The 19,490-nt window shown below is 35.5% G+C and overlaps 3 protein-coding genes across 3 annotated transcripts; 2 read left to right on the forward strand and 1 right to left on the reverse strand.

Annotated features, from left to right (window-relative positions):
* Positions 1 to 1,957: 1,957 nt before the first annotated feature.
* Positions 1,958 to 8,701, reverse strand: szrd1 (SUZ RNA binding domain containing 1). The gene is made up of 5 exons (XM_067371964.1): positions 8,571 to 8,701; positions 6,995 to 7,044; positions 6,643 to 6,912; positions 3,655 to 3,807; positions 1,958 to 3,559 (listed from the first exon to the last, which is right to left on the reverse strand). Exons 1-4 carry the CDS (start codon positions 8,619 to 8,621, stop codon positions 3,693 to 3,695), a joined length of 486 nt encoding a protein of 161 aa, XP_067228065.1. The 5' UTR covers positions 8,622 to 8,701; the 3' UTR covers positions 1,958 to 3,559; positions 3,655 to 3,692.
* Positions 8,702 to 10,819: 2,118 nt separating this feature from the next.
* Positions 10,820 to 13,755, forward strand: sult1st5 (sulfotransferase family 1, cytosolic sulfotransferase 5). The gene is made up of 8 exons (XM_067370988.1): positions 10,820 to 10,942; positions 11,188 to 11,340; positions 11,421 to 11,549; positions 12,721 to 12,818; positions 12,904 to 13,030; positions 13,140 to 13,234; positions 13,356 to 13,536; positions 13,620 to 13,755. The coding sequence occupies exons 2-8, from the start codon at positions 11,202 to 11,204 to the stop codon at positions 13,730 to 13,732; spliced, it is 882 nt and encodes a 293-aa protein (XP_067227089.1). The 5' UTR covers positions 10,820 to 10,942; positions 11,188 to 11,201; the 3' UTR covers positions 13,733 to 13,755.
* Positions 13,756 to 14,133: 378 nt separating this feature from the next.
* tmem82 (transmembrane protein 82) lies at positions 14,134 to 18,320 on the forward strand. The gene is made up of 7 exons (XM_067370987.1): positions 14,134 to 14,268; positions 14,394 to 14,480; positions 16,271 to 16,343; positions 16,486 to 16,663; positions 16,755 to 17,172; positions 17,777 to 17,958; positions 18,048 to 18,320. The coding sequence occupies exons 2-7, from the start codon at positions 14,396 to 14,398 to the stop codon at positions 18,126 to 18,128; spliced, it is 1,017 nt and encodes a 338-aa protein (XP_067227088.1). The 5' UTR covers positions 14,134 to 14,268; positions 14,394 to 14,395; the 3' UTR covers positions 18,129 to 18,320.
* The last annotated feature ends 1,170 nt before the right edge of the window (positions 18,321 to 19,490 follow it).

Genomic DNA, 19,490 nt, shown 5'->3' on the forward strand with positions numbered 1-19,490 from the left:
ACATCGTTAAAACAGTCGACGTGACTGCAGTGGTTCAACCTTAATTTTATGAAGCGACAAGAATACTTTTTGTGCAACAAAATAGCGACTTTATTCAAAAATATCTTCCTTTCTGTGTCATTCTCATAAGTTGTTTACGTCCAGCGCTTCCAGGTTCTGCGTCAGTACACCGACTCATTATTGGCTGGCTCCTGCATCAGCATCATATACATGCATGGTGCTGCTCACGTGATCAGCTTTGACCAATACTGAGCCGGCATTCGGACGTAAACACTGAAGCTTTCACTGTGCTTACTGCGTCACCTACATAAGGATAATGACAGGGAAGAGAAAGAGATTGTTGAATAAAAAAATATTTTTAGTTTTTGTGCACAAAAAGTATTCTCGCCGCTTCATAAAATTTAAGGTTGAACTACTTTTAATGATGTCTTTAGTACCTTTCTGGACCTTGAAGGTGTTGATTATATTGCTGTCTATCGTACGAGCTAGTTATATACCTCTCGGATTTCATCAAAAATATTTTAATTTGTGTTCGGAAGATGAACGAAAGTCTTATGGGTGTGGAACGACTTGAGGGTGAGTAATTAATGACAGAATTTTCATTTTTGGGTTAACTAACCCTTTAAGTAACAGATCTTTCCTACCATATTGTGGTGTATATCCCAGTGTTGTTGATTGGGTGGAGGCAAATCTGAATGATGGCATGCAGTCAGTTGTAAGAAAGGGGTGGAGTTTAAGTTTACTAAATTTATTGGAGACATCCACCATATACCACCATAGAGAAATTTGATGCTTTCACCAGAAGTTCCAGTTATTACATTTGATTAAAAATCACAAGGTTTAAAAAAATGTTTATAGTAAAACATTCAAGGGCAAAATTATATTTTCACAATCTAGGGCCCATTCTTGGTACATGGATTATTCAGTTATTAGGATTTTACTGTTGATGATTTGACGTGATCCAGGATTGTTAAAAGGATAGTTCACCCAAAAATGAAAATTCTGGCATTTACTCACCCTTAAGTTGTTCCAAATCTATATGAATTTTTTTCTTCTGCTGAAAGATAGTAACCAAACAGTTGATAAGCCTCACTGACTTCCATAGTATTTTGTATTTTTTTTTTTTAACGTAATATGAAAGTCAGTGAATATGAATTCTCATAATGTATTGGAGCCTTACATTGCATCAAGCTACCCTTATTATAGATGTCATAAACTGTATGTAGTGCAGGATATGCAGATAACCTAAAAAAAAAAATAATACAATGTAAAAAATGCCTGCTGTGCCATTAGAAATATGTTATCGACCCTTAAGAAGCTTTATCCACTTAATGTGTAAAATAAAATGAATTGCTAATTACAGTAGGCTACTCTTGACAAAGAAGTAAAATACTACAAATTGTGAAAAAGGAAATAATTAACCCATGTAACAAACATTTACATGTCATTTTACCTGCTTTTTCTTTTAATTATATGTCATTACGTTGCTGTCTTGATGCCAGCCAATCACTGCACTGCCGATCATGGTTTTGAGTGTAGATATATCTGCCCTTTCCAATGAACATACAGTAAAATCAGACAACTTAATCCAGATATTTTAATTAAATCTGCAAATTCATTTGAAGAACCAAATTAGCCAGAGATTTATTGTGATTAGGCATCTGTCAAATAATCTCAGATGATTTGATAAATAACATCCATTTAGAAAATATGGTGAATTTTCATTTGATGCTGACTTTTTCTTCTTGCATGTAGCGGCTTCAAGAAGAGGACTAGTTTGTATTGTCTATAAACTGTTAGATGCCATGAGGCAAGACAAAATTAAAAATTCCCCATTTAGAATCACTGATATAAGATTAACCAATTAAAGTTGGCATGAAACAGAAGTTGCGATAATCTTTTATTCCATATAATTAAATTTGTAATGTAAATCAGTGAAATGGCTTCTGGAATTAGAAAAGTAGAGTGGGACTGGATTTCAGGCATATGAATTTGAAAAAAAAAAATGCACGGATAAATCCTTTATAATAAACACTGCAACATTCTGTAAAAAAAAATATAAGAATTTAATTATTTTAAAAAATGTTATCCAGAGACATTATTTAAAAAGTCTTTATTAAATGGGCATTTTGAAAAGTATTTACAGGCAGATTTCTGTGTTCTCAGGCAGGGCATGACAAACCCGTCTGGTCTGATTTGTTACAGCACAATGGGTGAACAATGACATATCAGATTAAAGGGTATTTCCATAAACTGCAGGAGTCAGAGATATCATTCATGGACATCACAGGAGAGGAAGGTTTAGGAAGGAAATTTAAAAAAAAAAAAAAAAAAGCAAGGAGTTACAGTCAAAAAAGGTAGTATGGCTCTCCATGTTATAGACATTGTATTGCAAGAGCCAAAGCAACTAGGTCAACTGACTTAACACTCCAATAGTTGCGTTGTTAAGCCACCGGTGTGACACACACTTTTCTCTTAGGTTTCAATAAAGTTAAATAATCTCTTATAGGATATTCTGTAATCCAGTCATAGAGGTGTTTTTCAAATGATCTTGAAGCCATACTTCATGTAAGCTTAACATTGCACCATCATTCAGTTAAAAACCTATTCACTGATACACAACTTCATTCATTCGCTCATATTTCCTCACAACAACCTGAGTTCCTACATAAGTAAAAAAAGAGAGAGAAAAGAAAATGGCCAACAGCAGATTTGATGAGGAAGTGAGGCGAGAAGAGCCAGCAAAATCCCCCCCCCCCCCCCCGCTTCACTCCCTCCAGTTCTCCCAGCACAACAAATATTTACAGAACTCATCTTTCCGTTGGATTTCACTTAAAAATGCACAGATCTAAAAATGACTACCTTTTTAAATCATATAAAAGGCATAGAAACGGTTTAAAAATGCCATTTGCTGCACTCATTTAATTTTCTACTAGTTTTTTTATTATGTTTACTTTATGTAGAAATCAGGACAGTTAGAGGAAGACCCATGAGTAAAAAAAAAAAAGAAAACCGTAAACAATAAAGAACTTAAAGTCAGCTTAAGTTTCCACATTACACCCTCACTGTTTCTTACCCATTTAAAAACATATGGCAGTTAGCAGACCGAGCCGGTAATAAGCAAAATTAAAACAAAAGACAAACACAAGCAATACAAAAGCTTGAGAGAACAGTGTGGAAGGGAGGTCTGAATAATTAGTGATATTTCTAGAATTATTGCTGAAGGAAGCTGGTGCCTCATACCATCCTTTTATCGGTTTTAGCACATCCAGGACTTGTTATCTTCAGTTTCAAATGTCTCTTCATAGGGCTTGCTTGCATGACTTTTCAGGCTGGCTGCCAGTGACGGCTGAGTTACGTGAGGAAGGAACAATCATTCTGCAGTTCTGTTTCGTTTCTCTCTATTTTCATTTTGATTTTCAGGGGTGGGGGCTGGACATCACAGTGAGCAGTGTCCGGAAGCGAGGTCCTCATCACAGTGTAAAAAGTGGGGAACGTTCCCCATCCGCTCCTCTGGATCATGTTTCTTTCCCCCCCGTTACATTCCACACACGCCGTGCTGGATTTGAGAGGGTTTTATACTTATTTGAAAAACTCACATCCTAAATATTGATAAAAATGATTAGATTTTCAACCGTATCGTAGGAGACCCACCATCGCCTCTCCCTTCCTCCCAGGAAAGGCTGCTATTCCTATCTGCGCTGGTGGTGAAAGCCTTGTGTACCATCTGGACCTGCTGGCTGTCGAACCACATGGTTTCCTGATCTGTTTTCCTCTGAAAGTGTATGGCTGCTTCCACGTGGAGATCTGATTGAGGATAGACAACGTGTAAAATATACAATCAAAAATAGAAAATTGACATTTTAAAAGTAGCCATTCATAAATATCAAAATTGCTTCATCTTTGGTTCTGGAAGTACTTTTGCATATATTCTCTCCAGAGATTTCAATTAGCCTATTTCTTAAATACACTACCTAATTGAAAAAACGAAAATTATCCCATGATTTACTCACCCTCAAGCCATCCTCTAGTTGTATATCTTCTTTCAGACGAACACAATCGGAGATATATTTAAAGATATCCTTGCTCCTCAAAGCTTTATAATGGTTGTGAATGGGGGGCCACATTTTGAAGTCAAAAAAAACAATGCATTATCCATTAAAGTAATCCATACGACTCCATGCGTTTCTGTGAGAAAAATATCTATATTTAAAACTTCAAATAACTAGATTCCGGCGGACGACCGTACGCATACTGTGCAAGTCGACTTGCGCCAAATGAGTAACCACCTGACGCGATGTAGGAATATCGTAAGCTTAGACACCTCTCGCAATTCAAACAAATTGGGCTGGGCAACAAACTCAAGCTCCTCTTCTCTTATATAATTTAAAAAATCATTTTAAACTTCTAATTCATCCTCTGCTCTTCCGCATTCATCACTGCATCGGGTCAGAGATTACTCTTCTGCGGCAAATCGACGAGTACAGCCATCTGCTGAAAGCTAGTTATTATAGTTAATAAAGTTTTAAATATGTATATGTTTTCTCACAAAAACCCATTGCTTCACATCAGAAAGCTTTTATTAACCCACTGGACTTGTATGGATTACTTTTATGATGGATGAATGCATTTTTTTTTTGCTTCAAAATCTGGCCCCCATTCACAACCATTATAAAGCTCGGAGAACAAGGATATATTTAAATACATATCTGATTGTGTTCGTCTGAAATAAGATAGTCATATACACCTAGGATGGCTTGAGGGTGAGTAAATCATGGGATAATTTTCATTTTTGGATGAACTACCCCTTTAAGAGTCTATGATTGGATCATTATTACAGTGATTATTAGGTTTCTAGCTTGTTATATGTTTGGCAACAGTTCTTCTAACCGTAACTGATGGATTTTGTAGCTTTTCATTTCTTAAACAACCATGTACGAAGACACATCATGGCTATATTCCAGGATGATAATGTCAAGATTCATCAGGCTCAAATTGTGAAAGAATGTTTGGGAGGGAGCATGAAGAATCATTTTCACACATGAATTGGCACCTCTGAGTCCAGTGCCCGGATGCATAAAGCACCTTAAGTGTAGTTTTCCCTTAAGATCGCCTTCATGTTTCCCTTAAACTTAACTGTTATTTTCTGCAACACCCTTAAGTATAACCAAAGTCCCTTTAAGACGAGTCATTTCACTCGGCGGCCATCTTTGAAACGCCTCTCGGGCATCCTGGGCATCATGCCCTATCTCATTGAATGGGGAAACATCAAATTCACCAAAACTGTTCGCCAACCTTATGATTACATTTCATATTTGAAATCACCAATGAAATCTAACAACAACCGGCTCATAAATTTTGTATTAATTATATGCAACACCCTAAATCATTCCCTTAGTTAAGGGGAAATCACGCCTTAAGTGATTTAGTCATAAATAAGTCATACTTAAGGGAAAAACTTAAGGTGCTTTATGCAACAGGGCACAAACCTTAAATTCACTGAAAGTCTTTGGGATGTGCTGGAGGAGACTTTACAGAGTGCTCACCTCTTGCATTGTCAATACAAGATCTTGACCAAAAATTGATGCACCTCTTGAGGGAAAGAAATGTTGTGAAGTTATTTACATCCATTTTTTTGGTCCAGAACTTTTACTGACAATGCAAGAGTCAAGTACTCTGTAAAGTCTTCTCCAAGTGACATCAGTGGCCTGTTGCATTAAGCCGGTTTCAGTTGCTACCCAGGTAAGTTTGAGATAGTTTGAGCAAACTTTGGTTTTTCGGGCTCAAGAAGGTGGATTGGTTTTTTAGCTGTGTTCATCACCATGGTAACTTACGCTACACGGCTAACCTGCTCCAGAGGAGGTTTTATTCTGGGTTAGAGATCATACACTAAATCTGGACATATCTCTCCAAATTAAAGCAGTTTAGAGTGAAAGAAATTTAGAGAAAATTTCCAATCTTTTGCTAATTATTGATTGTATTTATATTATATGAATTATAATTATATATTCATATTATTATATAGGCCTATTCATATAAATATTATATTAATTGACCATTAATGTTAAACTTTGCTTTTAAATTAAAATAAATACATATGACGTTTGTAAAACAGATTAAATTCACATGCATTCATTTGAGCTCTTTGTGAAACCATATAAATTATTAGGTCTATTTGTTTGATTCACATGCATTTAGTCAGATATTTTCTTTCTGCTGCCTTCTCAAACTTTTGCTGCAGCAGTGTTTATTCCTGCCTAATAAATGCATTATATTTTTAATAATCTTAATCTTCAGAAGAGAAATGAATTGTGCCATGTCTCTCACAAAAACAAGTCAAAAAGGATGCTCTCCATGTTCCGTGGGATTGGCTGTTTGCCGCACGTGCTTCAGACTTAATCACAAACTCTGGAAAAAACCTGAGTTGACAGAGAACATTGATACCAAGCATTGTGAGACCTCTGAACCTAATCTAAACCATATTTTGTGAAAACTGAATAGAGATTATCGAAGCATATACAGCACAATCTCAGATCTAATGGTGAGAACGCATGGGAAAGGTTATGCATTATCATAAAAAAATAAATTTTAGCTTCCAGAACCATGAGAAGTTTTGCTCTATTCACCATGTCAGTATTTTACCGGTCTGAATTGGGTCTCTCTTGTGGTGTGTCATCAGGAGTAGCACTGCCGAGGATTCTCTTCCTGGCCTCTGCGTATTCTGCCTCTCGCTGAGCTAAGGATTTTACTTGCGGGGAGGGTCGAGTCTGCGTCACAGACGATCCTAAAGATCCATTACTGGAGGGCCGCTTCAAAATACGAATCTGTGGTGGGGGTGCCGCGGGAAGGGAGTCATCCTGGATTACGATCGCTGTTCTCATTGGAGAACGGCTCGAACTGCCACTTGAAAGTCTGGAAGAGCATAAAAAAAGATGATTAGGAGTAAAACAAGGCACAAAACAGGCACTCAAAACACAGGGTTGACCTGACATACCTTTCTTTCTGACTGATTCGAAGCTTTTCCTCTAGTCTTCTCTCCATTTCCTAAGTTCAAAGTCAAGACATACAAAAATTAAATAAAATACATTCTATTGGAGATATTATAGCATGAGGCAATCTTACAAAACAGTACAGTCATGCCGCTTCAAGGAGGGGGCCTCTGAAGCCGCAGCAAGTTTTCAATTTCACAAAGTTATTTATACATCCATAGTGCAGTGGCTAAATTAATGACAGGGCCGAATTACAGAGTGCTGCTTGAGTAGGTAGACAATATATGGCCTTTCTAAACAGAGACAGAGGAAACATTTAAATGGAGGGAAACTTGTTTACAGAGCCTAATGGCAGGGGTGTAGATGTTACTGCCAACCTTTAAGAAAAAAAAAGAGTTCAAAATTTGAAAGCAGACATGATAAATTATGCCATATTGCTTTATCAGATATATACACTAAATCAGAGGTTAAGTAAACAGGAGACAAGGTAAAGCAATTCACACCATTGGGCTTTTTCACTGTTAAAGGGCACAGTTAAAGAGACAGTACACCCAAAAATGAAAATTCTGTCATCATTTATTCATAATTTTCGTTGTAAACATGTATGACTTTCTTCTGTCAAACACAACAGGAGACTTTCAATCACGACTTACTTTTAATTGTATTGAAAAATTTTTAATGAATGTGAATAGAGACTGCCGGTCAATAAGATTCTGCCTCAACATATATTATTTTGTACAGAAGAAAAAAGGCCTGTAAAGTGATGAAAAGCTTCTTTTTTTTTTTTTTTTCATTCTGACTGAACTATTCTTTCAAATTAATCTGCAAAACAATAGCACGGCTCACGAGATCCACGCATCTCTACAAGAAGCAGAAAGTTATAACGAGAGCCATACTTTCTTTTTTGGACAAACCTTCCATTTTTATCCCAAATCCCAACAAATACTTATATTAAATAAAGATGTGAATTTGCAAACAGTATAATTTACAACAGACCCCAAGAGAAACTGAAAACTTGTGAAAACCGCCTGTTGACTGTCTGAATGGGGACTATCCCACCTCGATACTCAGCTGCTTTCAAATCGTATTTCCGCATAAAAATAAACTCTGAATACACATAATAAGACACGATTACAATACTTTGTCTATGACATCCAACAAGTCTCAGTCCATTCGGCAGCCATCTTTGGTTTCAGACGCGATGGCAAAGAAAGATTTCTCCCTTTTATGCAACAGAAGTTGCACCGGCTAACTAGCATTAGTTAGCAGTTAGTTTATGTCATTTGCTTAGAACACAAATTGTTTAACGTGACTCACGAACGTGCCGCTTCACCAGCTGCCATCATCAAAATCGTCTCTATTTATACCTACTGGTTTAAAGTAAAAATATCCCACAACATCTGTTTTGGGACCAGTTTCCCTTTAACTGCGGCCTACCGCCCAACTCTAAATACACAGGCGTGACTAGCAAGCTAGCATGAAGCCAGTGGGATGAATCATTCTAATGCTCAACGCGAGGCTGCCTACACTGAAAAGACAGTCTGTGCAAGCGCGGAGAAAGCGCAGCTATCGCATATTTACCCCACTGTCGGCGGCCTCTTCCCAGCTCTCGGCGACCTCCTCATCATCCATGTTTCCACTCTTGGCTAACTAGGGGCTTCCCTCAGTCCACACGCTAACGCACATTTTCCCTCTACAGCGTCAGTGAGCTGCTTAGTGAGCTAGTGAGTCTTACACGGTAGCGCCACCTGCTGCAGGGAGGATAGACTTACTGTGGCCTCTGGACATTCACTGTTGTCGAAAATTCACCCCCAAAATTTGGAAAGTTTGCAAAAATGACAAACTTCATAGAAAATGAATAGTAAACAGCCTAAAATAGCTCATATAATACTGATTTTACCTCTTCAACTTATATAAGCTACTTTTATTCATCATAAACAGCACAGACTTCAGCTCAAATGACAACAACAAAACAGAACACACTACTCTTTTATAATAATAATAATAAACAGCCTAGGCATTAAATTACATCTTTATTAGTAAGTAGCTTATAAAGTGCTCTTACACTTCATTAAGTAAAAGGATATTAAATATTTTATAGATATAGGTACAAATGAAATGCTATTATTTTTTAGTCCTACAACCCCTAGCAAAAAGTATGGAATCAACACACTTGGAGGAATTTCACTCAGATATTTTACATTATAGCAAACACATAAATCACTGATATGGCACAAAAAAAGTTTTTTTTTTTCTTTTTCTTTTTTCAATAGCTTAACATTATGACTATATGAAACATATCTCAAAAAACTTCACTGACATATCTTTTATTAACAGCGTGTCTTTTTCCAGATCAAGTACAGGAAAAAAGTTTGGAATCATACAATGTTGTGGAAACAATTATGGAATCATCTTTTAATTTCCATTTCTAAAACAAATACCAGGACAAGTCTAAAAGTGCTAATTAGTCATCAGTTAAAATAGAGTGCTTACACACCTTAACGAGGATTATAAAGGATTATAAAACTCATTCAACAAGGAATTTCAACATGGAGTGTGGCCAAAGAAGTTGGTTGCTCCCAGTCTGCTGTGTCTAAAATTTGGTGCAAGTATAAACTGAATGGGAAGGTTATACAAGGAAAACACACAGGCAGACCAAGGAAGATGTCAAAGTGTCAGGATAGAAAACTCAAAACAATATGCCTTGAAAACAGAAAATGCACAACAAAACAAATGGGTGGAAACAGGAGTCAATGTTTGTGACAGAACTGTAAGAAACCGGTTGAATGAAATGGGATTTAAATATAAAAAAGCCAAACGAAAACCAGCACTAACACCAAAACAGAAGAAAACAAGGTTACAGTGGGCTAAGGAGAAGCAATCAAGGATGATTGGATGAAAGTGATATTCAGTGATGAATCACAAATCTGCACTGGCCAAAGAGTTGATGCTGGAACTTTTGTCTGGTGCCGTTCTAACAAAATATATAAAGATGACTGCCTGTAGAAAACAATCAAATTTCCCAACTCATTTATGATATGCGGTTGCATATCAGGTAAAGGACCAGGGGAGATGGCAGTCATTACCTCAGCAGTCAATGCACCGGTGTACATTGAAATTTTGGACACTTTTCTCATCCCATACATAGAAAATAGGTTTGGTGATGATGAAGCAATTTTTTTCAGGATGACAATGCATCTTTGCCACAGAGCAAAGAGTGTTAAAGCTTTTCTTCAGGAAAGGCACATCAACTCAATGACATGGCCAGCAAACACTCCGGATCTCAATCCAATTGAAAATTTATGGTGGAAATTGAAAAAAAATGGTCTAAGGCTTCATCCTGCAAAGCTGTTGTCAACTGCTATTCGAGAACGCTGGAAACAGATTGATGGGGAATATTGCAAGTCCATAAAAGCCAGAATAGAAGCAACAAAATACTAATTGTATTTTTTATTTTTGCTGATGATGATTCCATAATTCTTTCCTCAACATTGAATGATTCCATATTTTTTTCCTCTACTTGATCTGTAAAAAGACATGCCATTAATAAAAAAAAATATAAGTGATTTTGTTGAAGGCATGTTTAATGAAGCCAGAATGTTAAGCTATTTAAGAAAACTTTTTTTTTTTTTTTTTTTGGTTATATCTGTGATTTGTTTGTTTGTTAAAAAGTAAAAAATCTGAGTACATTTCCTCTAAGTGTGGTGATTCCATAATTTTTTGCCAGGGTTTGTATACTGTAGTTTTAACATCTTATATAATTACCATATAATAATAATACGACAGAAAATGGTTTTAAAATAGTTTCAGAGGATAAAGCACGTCAGAAGGACAAGTGCGCACTCTACTGCGCATTTCGTTGCAAAGCAAGAATGTGTACAAACCAGTAGCTACCGACTATAAAACACATCCATCATCACGTGCCCGGTCTGCTTCAGTCCAAAGTTCTCAAGGTAATTGCTAATAGGAATTAAATAATAGGCTAATTTTTTTTTTTTAAAAATCAGCGTATTAATTATTTCGTGTTTCGTTTTGTACTAGGCTACTAAGTCGTTTAACATTCAGCAACAGAAAATCAATAATGCTAAATCATAGTGAGCCTTGAAACGATTTGGACTCACAAAAATTATTCTATAATATAAAACACATTACCATGTTTTGGTTAACAATTATGAAACGGTTATTTGCTTAATCACAGCTAGTAAGGGAAATATGGATGGGACAACACGGGAAGCGTTGTTTCAAATTCAGGGTATCCCATTACCAGAGCGGGTGGTGAAGTACTGGGCAAGAGTGGAACAGTTCCAGGCGTCAAAAGAGGATTTGCTCATTGCCACATATCCTAAAGCAGGTAGAGTACAGAAGAAGGAAACAACACGACTAAAACAACACAAATCAGTTTAAATAATAAAACCATATCGTCTGTAAAAGGAACTACATGGACACAGGAAGTAGTGGATCACATCCTGAATGAAGGGGATGTTGGAAGGTGCAGGCGCGCGCCTACTCAAGAGCGCATGCCGTTCTTAGAGATGACCTCCCCAGATGGTTTAAGTGCTGGTATGTTTTATAGAACCAAAAAAGAAAATGTTTGGTAACTTTAACACATACACACACACACACACACACACACACACACACACACACACACACACACACACACACACACACACAAACACTGGTTTAAAGGTGCCCTAGAATGCTTTTTCACAAGATGTAATATTAAGTCTTAGGTGTCCCCTGAATGTGTCTGTGAAGTTTCAGCTCAAAATACCCCATAGATTTTTTTAAATTAATTTTTTTAACTGCCTATTTTGGGGCATCATTAACTATACACTCATTTTTTCAGCGCACCGCCCCTTTAAATTGCGTGCTCCCTGCCACACAAGCTCTCGACTATATTACAGCGCATTTACAAAGTTCACACAGCTAATATAACCCTCAAATGGATCTTTACAAGATGTTCGTCATGCATGCTGTGTGCAAACATCGAATCATGTGAGTAAAGTATTTATTTTGATGTTTACATTTGATTCTCTATGAGTTTGAGGCTATGTTCTGTGGCTAACGGCTAATGCTACACTGTTGGAGAGATTTATAAAGAATGAAATTGTGTTTATGAATTATACAGACTGCAAGTGTTTAAAAATGAAAATAGCGACGGCTCTTGTCTCCTTGAATACAGTAAGAAACGATGGTAACTTTAACCACATTTAGCAGTACATTAGCAACATGCTAACAAAACATTTAGAAAGACAATTTACAAATATCACTAAAAATATCATGCTATCAAGGATCATGTCAGTTATTATTGCTCCATCTGCCATTTTTCGCTGCTGTTCTTGCTTGCTTACCTTGTCTGTGCACAGATCCAGATGTTAATACTGCCTTTCCTTGTCTAATGCTCGAACATGGGCTGGCATTATGCAAATATTGGGGTCATACATATTAATGATCCCGACTGTTACGTAACAGTCGGTGTTATGTTGAGATCCGCGTGTTTTCCGGAAGTCTTTTAAACAAATGAGATTTACATAAGAAAGAGGAAGCAATGGGGTTTGAAATTCACTGTATGTCTTTTCCATGTACTGAACTCTTGTTATTCAACTATGCCAAGATAAATTCAAATTTTGATTCTAGGGCACCTTTAAGGGGACTTTCCATATAGGCGTAATGGTTATATAGCCTATATGTTTATGCAAGTATATGATTAAACTGTGTAATGTTTTAGGTATAACTAAGCTGGAGGTTATGGATCCCCCTCGTGTTATCAAAACTCATCTTCCCATCCAACTTGTGCCTCGTTCTTTCTGGGAGGCTGGTTGCAAGGTTAAAAGAAGTTTTTATGTGCTGTAGCCTTAAAAATATAACATTATTTTATATGAATGCCAACCCCTCCTGCATTTCTCCATAGGTTATATATATGGCCCGTAATCCGAAAGACACTGTGGTTTCATATTATCATTTTGACCGCATGAATCTTACCCAGCCAGAGCCTGGCACTTGGCAGCAATATCTGGAAAAGTTCATGACAGGGCAATGTAAGTCATAATTCATTATATTGCCTTATTCTGTGTCGTGTTAAATGTTAGCGGACTAAATGATGATGGCTTGAATGAACTCGTAATGACTGAATCATTTTTTTTTCAGTGGGTTGGGGATCCTGGTATGACCATGTTAAAGGATACTGGAGGGAAAGGCAAAACAAGAAAATTCTTTACATATTCTTTGAAGACATGAAAGAGGTCAATCTGCTTTCTACAAAACATTCATACATAGCCTATTATTTTTTCTATAAAAAGTCTCAGTACTTATTGCTTGAGTATTTTGAGTAAATTGTAGCCTATAACTTATTTATCATTTCAGGACCCTGTTCGTGAAGTAATCCGCATTGCTCAATTCCTTGGAAAGCAGTTATCGAAAAGTATGATAGATCATATTGTGCAAATGACAGTGTTTTCTGCTATGCGAGAAAACCCCATGGCAAACTACTCAACTATTCCAGACACAATCTTTGATCGTACAGCCTCAGAGTTCATGAGAAAAGGTTATTTTTAAAGTACGAATGAATGATTTAATCTTTTCTGGATATTATTTTTTCCTGAATATTTATTTATTTTTATTTTAAAGGTGAGGTTGGTGACTGGAAGAATCACTTCAGTGCAGAAGAGGATGCTGCTTTTGAGGAACATTACTGCAGATTAATGGCTGATTGTCCTATTCCAGTACGGTTCACAGTATGAAAGATTCAAATGGAGTGTGTCTGTTTCCTAGCCCAGAAAACATAATTACATTTTCATAAACAACTAAATAAATATTATTAATTATTAATGTTGAATATATGTAATCCCATTTGCTCCTATTTTTGTGTTTACCTGTACATTGATGACCAACAAAATGTAATATTAATGTAGTGTGAATGGGTGGCTGTTACACATTCAAAGCTCTTGTATGCAGTGTAAAGTTCAAGTGCTCATGAAATCAATGGGACATACATGTTATCTGTACCCAGAAATGGAAATAATCCCCAACAGAGGGCAGAAATGTAATAAAAAAATAATAGTTTTCAAAGCTTTGAATCACAGGAAGAGGCCAAAAAAATACATTAAAACTTTGTGGCTGTAATAAATCAAATCTTCATACAGTCGTAAAAAGTGATCAAGGCCTAAGTGACCTTTGAGATCTAGCCTACCAAATCTCCAACTCTCATATCTGCAAAAGATAAAGGTCTTACGTGAGTGAGGTTCGCAAACAACGCGACTGAATATAACAAAATAAGGTCAGTGATATTGATGATTTTGATTTGTTAAGATTTTGTTTTTGTTTGTGTGTGTGTGTGTGTGGCCAATTTGACTAGTATGTAAACAAGTGATTAGTGCATTAAACAATTTCTCACTTTCATAGGCATGTTGTCCTTCATTTCCTGGTTTGTGCCAAGTGTTCCTACGTGGCTAACACCAAGTGCTATTCCTGTACATAGTGTTTTACAAGGTGACTCATTTCTAATAAAGGAGTTAATTCATTCAATTGATTATATATAACTAATATTGAAAAGCAAATGATCTGTCTATGTGCTTGGACTATGTGTGTGTGTGTATATATATATATATATATATATATATATATATATATATATATATATATATATATATATATATATATATATATATATACAGTACAGTCCAAAAGTTTGGAACCACTAAGATTTTTAATGTTTTTAAAAGAAGTTTCGTCTGCTCACCAAGGCTACATTTATTTAATTAAAAATACAGTAAAAAAACTGTAATATTGTGAAATATTATTACAATTTAAAATAACTGTGTACTATTTAAATATATTTGACAAAGTAATTTATTCCTGTGATGCAAAGCTGAATTTTCAGCATCATTACTCCAGTCTTCAGTGTCACATGATCCTTCAGAAATCATTCTAATATGCTGATCTGCTGCTCAAGAAACATTTATGATTATTTTCAATGTTGAAAACAGTTGTGTACTTTTTTTTTTTCAGGATTCCTTGATGAATAGAAAGTTCAAAAGAACAGCATTTATCTGAAATACAAAGCTTCTGTAGCATTATACACTACCGTTCAAAAGTTTGGGGTCAGTAAGAATTTTTTTTTTTTTTTAAAAGAAATGAAAGAAATGAATACTTTTATTCAGCAAGGATGCATTAAATCAATCAAAAGTGGCAGTAAAGACATTTATAATGTTACAAAAGATTAGATTTCAGATAAACACTGTTCTTTTGAACTTTCTATTCATCAAATAATCCTGAAAAAAAATATTATGCACAAATATTTTGTACAATTGTACACATTAAATGTTTCTTGAGCAGCAGATCAGCATATTAGAATGATTTCTGAAGGATCATGTGACACTGAAGACTGGACTAATGATGCTGAAAATTCAGCTTTGCCATCACAGGAATAAATTACTTTGTGAAATATATTCAAATAGAAAACAGTTATTTTAAATTGTAATAATATTTCACAATATTACTGTTTTTACTGTATTTTTAATTAAATAATGTAGCCTTGGTGAGCAGACGAAGCTTCTTTTAAAAACATTAAAAATTTTAGTGGTTCCAAACTTTTGGACTGTACTATATATATATATATATAATGTATATGAAAGTATTTTATTATATAATATAAATATATACTGATATATTATTATATTACAGTATGTCTTGTGCTGCTTAACATTTTGTGGAAACAATTATATCATTCAAACATTTGTGGTAAGATTAAAAAAGAGAGAAATTCATACCTTTATTTATCAAAGATACATTAAATTGATCCAAAATGACAGTGAAGACATTTATAATGTTACAAAAGATTTCTATTTTGATAAATGTTTTAATAAATTAATGTAATGAATGCAAATAAAAGTTGATAATTGAACTTTCTATTCATCAAAGAATCCTGAAAAAAGTATCACGAAAAATATTAAGCAGCACAAATGTTTGCAACATTGATAATAATATTAAATGTTTCTTGAACAGCAAATCAGCATATTAGAATGATTTCTGAAGGATTTTGTGACACTGAAGACTGGAATAATGATGCTGAAAATTCAGCTTTGCATCACAGGAATAAATTACAATTTTAAATATATTCAAATAGAAAACCGTTCTTTTAATTTGTAATAATATTTCACAATATCATTGTTTTTACTGCATTTCTGATTAAATAAATGCAGCCTTGGTGAGCATAAGAAACTTCTTTTAAAAACATTAAAAAATTGTAATGCTTGTTGTGGGGTTTATGTTAATCACAGGGCTTGTGGGTGCTTGCGGAATCTGGATTCTCCGTAACCTTTTAAAAACATACTTGTTTGTTGAGACACAAAGGTAAGTATATTAATTATGTGTGCTTTGCTATTAAGCCCATGCTGTATGGTTGATGATAATAATACATATAAAGCTATGAAGATGGTATGTGGATTTTTTTTTTTTTTTTTTTGTGCATATTTCACTTGTCTGTCATTTTAAGTATTGCAGATCCTGAAACAAACCTTAAACAAAAGAACAGACTTAATGATGGTCTAACAGAGAAAATCCAGTTCTGGATCCTTACAGCGGTTCTTTCCGTTGTGGGGTCCCGTGTTGCATCACTGGTAGTTTTAGAGTTCTCCCTTAGAGCCATTTCAGCACGGATCACAGGAGGATCAGTACGAACACAATTCATTGTGACATTTCATACATTTTTGCATTACATCTTGTAACCATTCTAGATAAAACATTCCTGTTCTTTTTGTTTAGGACTCGGTAACTGACCCATTGTTACTGCTGCTTGTCCAGTGCCAGTTCTCTTTGGGCTGCGCACTAACCTGCAGCCTTAATTTCCTCCATGAGGGGGCACCACAAGGCTGGCTAAGCCTCCTCCTTGCAGTTGGACTGAGCTGGTTCTTGGCAAGCCGATGCAGCAAAGTTTGGAGACATGTAAAGACAATGTATCTAATACATAGCACACAGCGCTATTGTGGACTCTGCATTGGACTCTTAACCACTAGCTCTTATATATTAACCTGGCTCTGCATTGCCCTAATTATAACTTTTAGTGTGTCTGGAATCGCTGCCATATCAAACATAAACCAACAATTTCTGTCAACCAGTGAGGCTCTACGATTTTGGACCCCACTCACAATCTGCTACACACTTCTGGTTGTGTATATGAATGGTAAGACAAAGAAATTACTTGACTTAGTGGAATTCCCTTGACACTTTTTTTTGCTGTATTTATTTGATAAGAAATACAGTAAACACAGTAATAATGTGAAATGTTATTACATTTTAAAATATCTTTTCTATTTTAATATATTTTAAACTGTAACTGATGGCGAAGCTGAATACTCAGCAGCCATTATCTACTCCAGTCTTCAGTGTCACATGATCCAGCATGTAAAATGCTGATTTGGTGCTCACAAAACATTTATTATTATTATCGATATTGAAAACAGTTGAGCTGCATGCTTAATATTTTGGTGAAAATGTGATATATTTTCCTTTTCCTTTTTTTATGAATAGAAAGTTCAAAAGAACAGCATTCATTTGAAACAGAAGACTTTTTTTAAACATTAGCCTATAATTATCTTCAGACAGTATACTGTCACTTTTGATTCATTTAATGTGTCCTTGCTAAGTAAAAGTATTAATTTCTTTGGAAAAACAAAACAAAAATGCAATCTTACTGTACCCAGACTTTTGAACAGCATGTAAGTACATTTCACGCCAACATTGCTCATCTTTTGAGTCTAATCATGAATATATACTGATTCTTTCAGAGGATTGCCGTCAACAGCCTGGCCAGCAGATTCTCAATACAGTTGTTGTGCGACTGGGTGGCCTTTTCGTGTTACTAATCACAGTGGGCAGGTGGTCAGATGTACTCCATGTTCTAATCTGTTTCAATGGTGAAGCTGCATGCCTGTTACCGTCTCAAGACCTTTTGGAAGCCATATATCAGGTTAGCACTAATAATGAACTGTATTTGCTGATGTCTTTGTTTGATCCCCACATCATCCGTTAGATAACTAATATACTTTATTTTTGCAGCATGCCACCTACGTGCCTAAAGGCCCATTAAAAAGACCTGGAAACCAGGGAGAACAAAAGAAACTGGAAAAATTTGACTGATCTTGGATGAAAACACACTTAACCTAAATTATATATTCTCTACAAAATACAATCATTGCTGCTTCAGTAAATACCAGGCTGTAAACACAACCCCACGAGGGTCTGTGTTTTGTCTAAAAAATGTACATTTAAGTATTTAAGATGTGCTATTCTGTCCTTAAAATAAATGCATTACTCCCTCATTATTTTAGTACTGCATGAAATGAAGGCCTTCTTATGAATAAATTTTATCATAATATATACAGCCATTCGCTGTATATAGGCCTATATAGTGAACTGAATTCCCTCTACACCTAGCCTATACATTATTTATAATCCCAGTTTTCTAATTCAGTTCTTGTCACAATATTGATTTTGGATTAGCCTATCTATGAAGCAAATAGTTGTACGCACCCACGCATTATAATATAAATAAAATACAACAAAAACAGTTCAAAGCAGCAATTACACTTTTATATAACACAACATAATTTCGTGGTGGCTTTTAACATCTTTTGAGCCCTATAACATTTCAGTTGCGTCAATCCCTTGGCAGCAGCACCCAGGCCAAGCGCTAAAGAAGTTAAACTGAACTTGAACCCAAAATAGCTCCACTGGAAACAAAATGGCCGCGGCGCTGTCACTTCTTTTGTTGTGCTGGTTTTGTCTACACTTGGCTATGCTCAAAATGGCGTCATATTTAAAAAAAAAACATTATTTTGGTATCTGGCGCCAAAAAGTAACAAATGAACAATAAAGAACATCGAGTGTGTGATCTGTTTTGTAAATCGCTCTGGTCTGGTATTTAATCTGTGGGTGTTTAATTCTTCACAGTAAGGCTATGCAAGATGTTTTCATGCGCTCAGACATACATGGACAAAACATTTCTCCCAAACGCATTCCACATTTTGTCCTTTTTTGTTTACAAACCCGTCGTTTCCTCTGCCGAATAAATAGATTACAATTATATTTTTTAGTAACTTAGTAAAGCAGTAAATTCTTCTTGTCCTTAGAAGATTGCCACACCGTCTTGAATTGTTTAGGAGCGGAGAAAAAAAGGAACATTTGGTGTCCAAGTATCCAAGGGGATTAATTTATTGTATAACATGCAACCATACTGTATAGGCCTAAATTGCGCATTTGTATTTCCATTGTGCAATTAATCCCATATCCAATTCCAAAAGCACTGTCAAAGAATTACATTTTATTAGTTAAATTCCATAAATAATAAGGATTTAGGCAGATCCAGAAAGTCCATGCAATTCCCGTGAAGACTCAAGATTAGTATGTGGCTTGCTTGAGAACCAGCTCCACCTCAGTACAAGTTCCAGAATTTTCTGCCAGTCAGAGGGTTTGTAATTGCTCTTTGTCAAAACTCTATGT

This window comes from Chanodichthys erythropterus, chromosome 20, assembly GCF_024489055.1.
Source record: "Chanodichthys erythropterus isolate Z2021 chromosome 20, ASM2448905v1, whole genome shotgun sequence".
Taxonomy (NCBI): domain Eukaryota; kingdom Metazoa; phylum Chordata; class Actinopteri; order Cypriniformes; family Xenocyprididae; genus Chanodichthys; species Chanodichthys erythropterus.

Excerpts from the sequence above, each read along its gene's own strand:
- szrd1 (XM_067371964.1), bottom strand. The coding sequence starts at position 8,621 with ATGGATGATGAGGAGGTCGCCGAGAGCTGGGAAGAGGCCGCCGACAGT. Across the intron at positions 7,045-8,570 it reads AAGAGGCCGCCGACAGTGGG|GAAATGGAGAGAAGACTAGA; the intron begins GTAAATATGCGA and ends CTTTGAACTTAG. Across the intron at positions 3,808-6,642 it reads GAGAGACCCAATTCAGACCG|ATCTCCACGTGGAAGCAGCC; the intron begins GTAAAATACTGA and ends ATCCTCAATCAG.
- sult1st5 (XM_067370988.1), top strand. The coding sequence starts at position 11,202 with ATGGATGGGACAACACGGGAAGCGTTGTTTCAAATTCAGGGTATCCCA. Across the intron at positions 13,235-13,355 it reads TCTTTGAAGACATGAAAGAG|GACCCTGTTCGTGAAGTAAT; the intron begins GTCAATCTGCTT and ends TTATCATTTCAG. Across the intron at positions 13,537-13,619 it reads CTCAGAGTTCATGAGAAAAG|GTGAGGTTGGTGACTGGAAG; the intron begins GTTATTTTTAAA and ends TTTATTTTAAAG.
- tmem82 (XM_067370987.1), top strand. The coding sequence starts at position 14,396 with ATGTTGTCCTTCATTTCCTGGTTTGTGCCAAGTGTTCCTACGTGGCTA. Across the intron at positions 14,481-16,270 it reads TGTACATAGTGTTTTACAAG|GGCTTGTGGGTGCTTGCGGA; the intron begins GTGACTCATTTC and ends TGTTAATCACAG. Across the intron at positions 16,664-16,754 it reads CACGGATCACAGGAGGATCA|GACTCGGTAACTGACCCATT; the intron begins GTACGAACACAA and ends CTTTTTGTTTAG.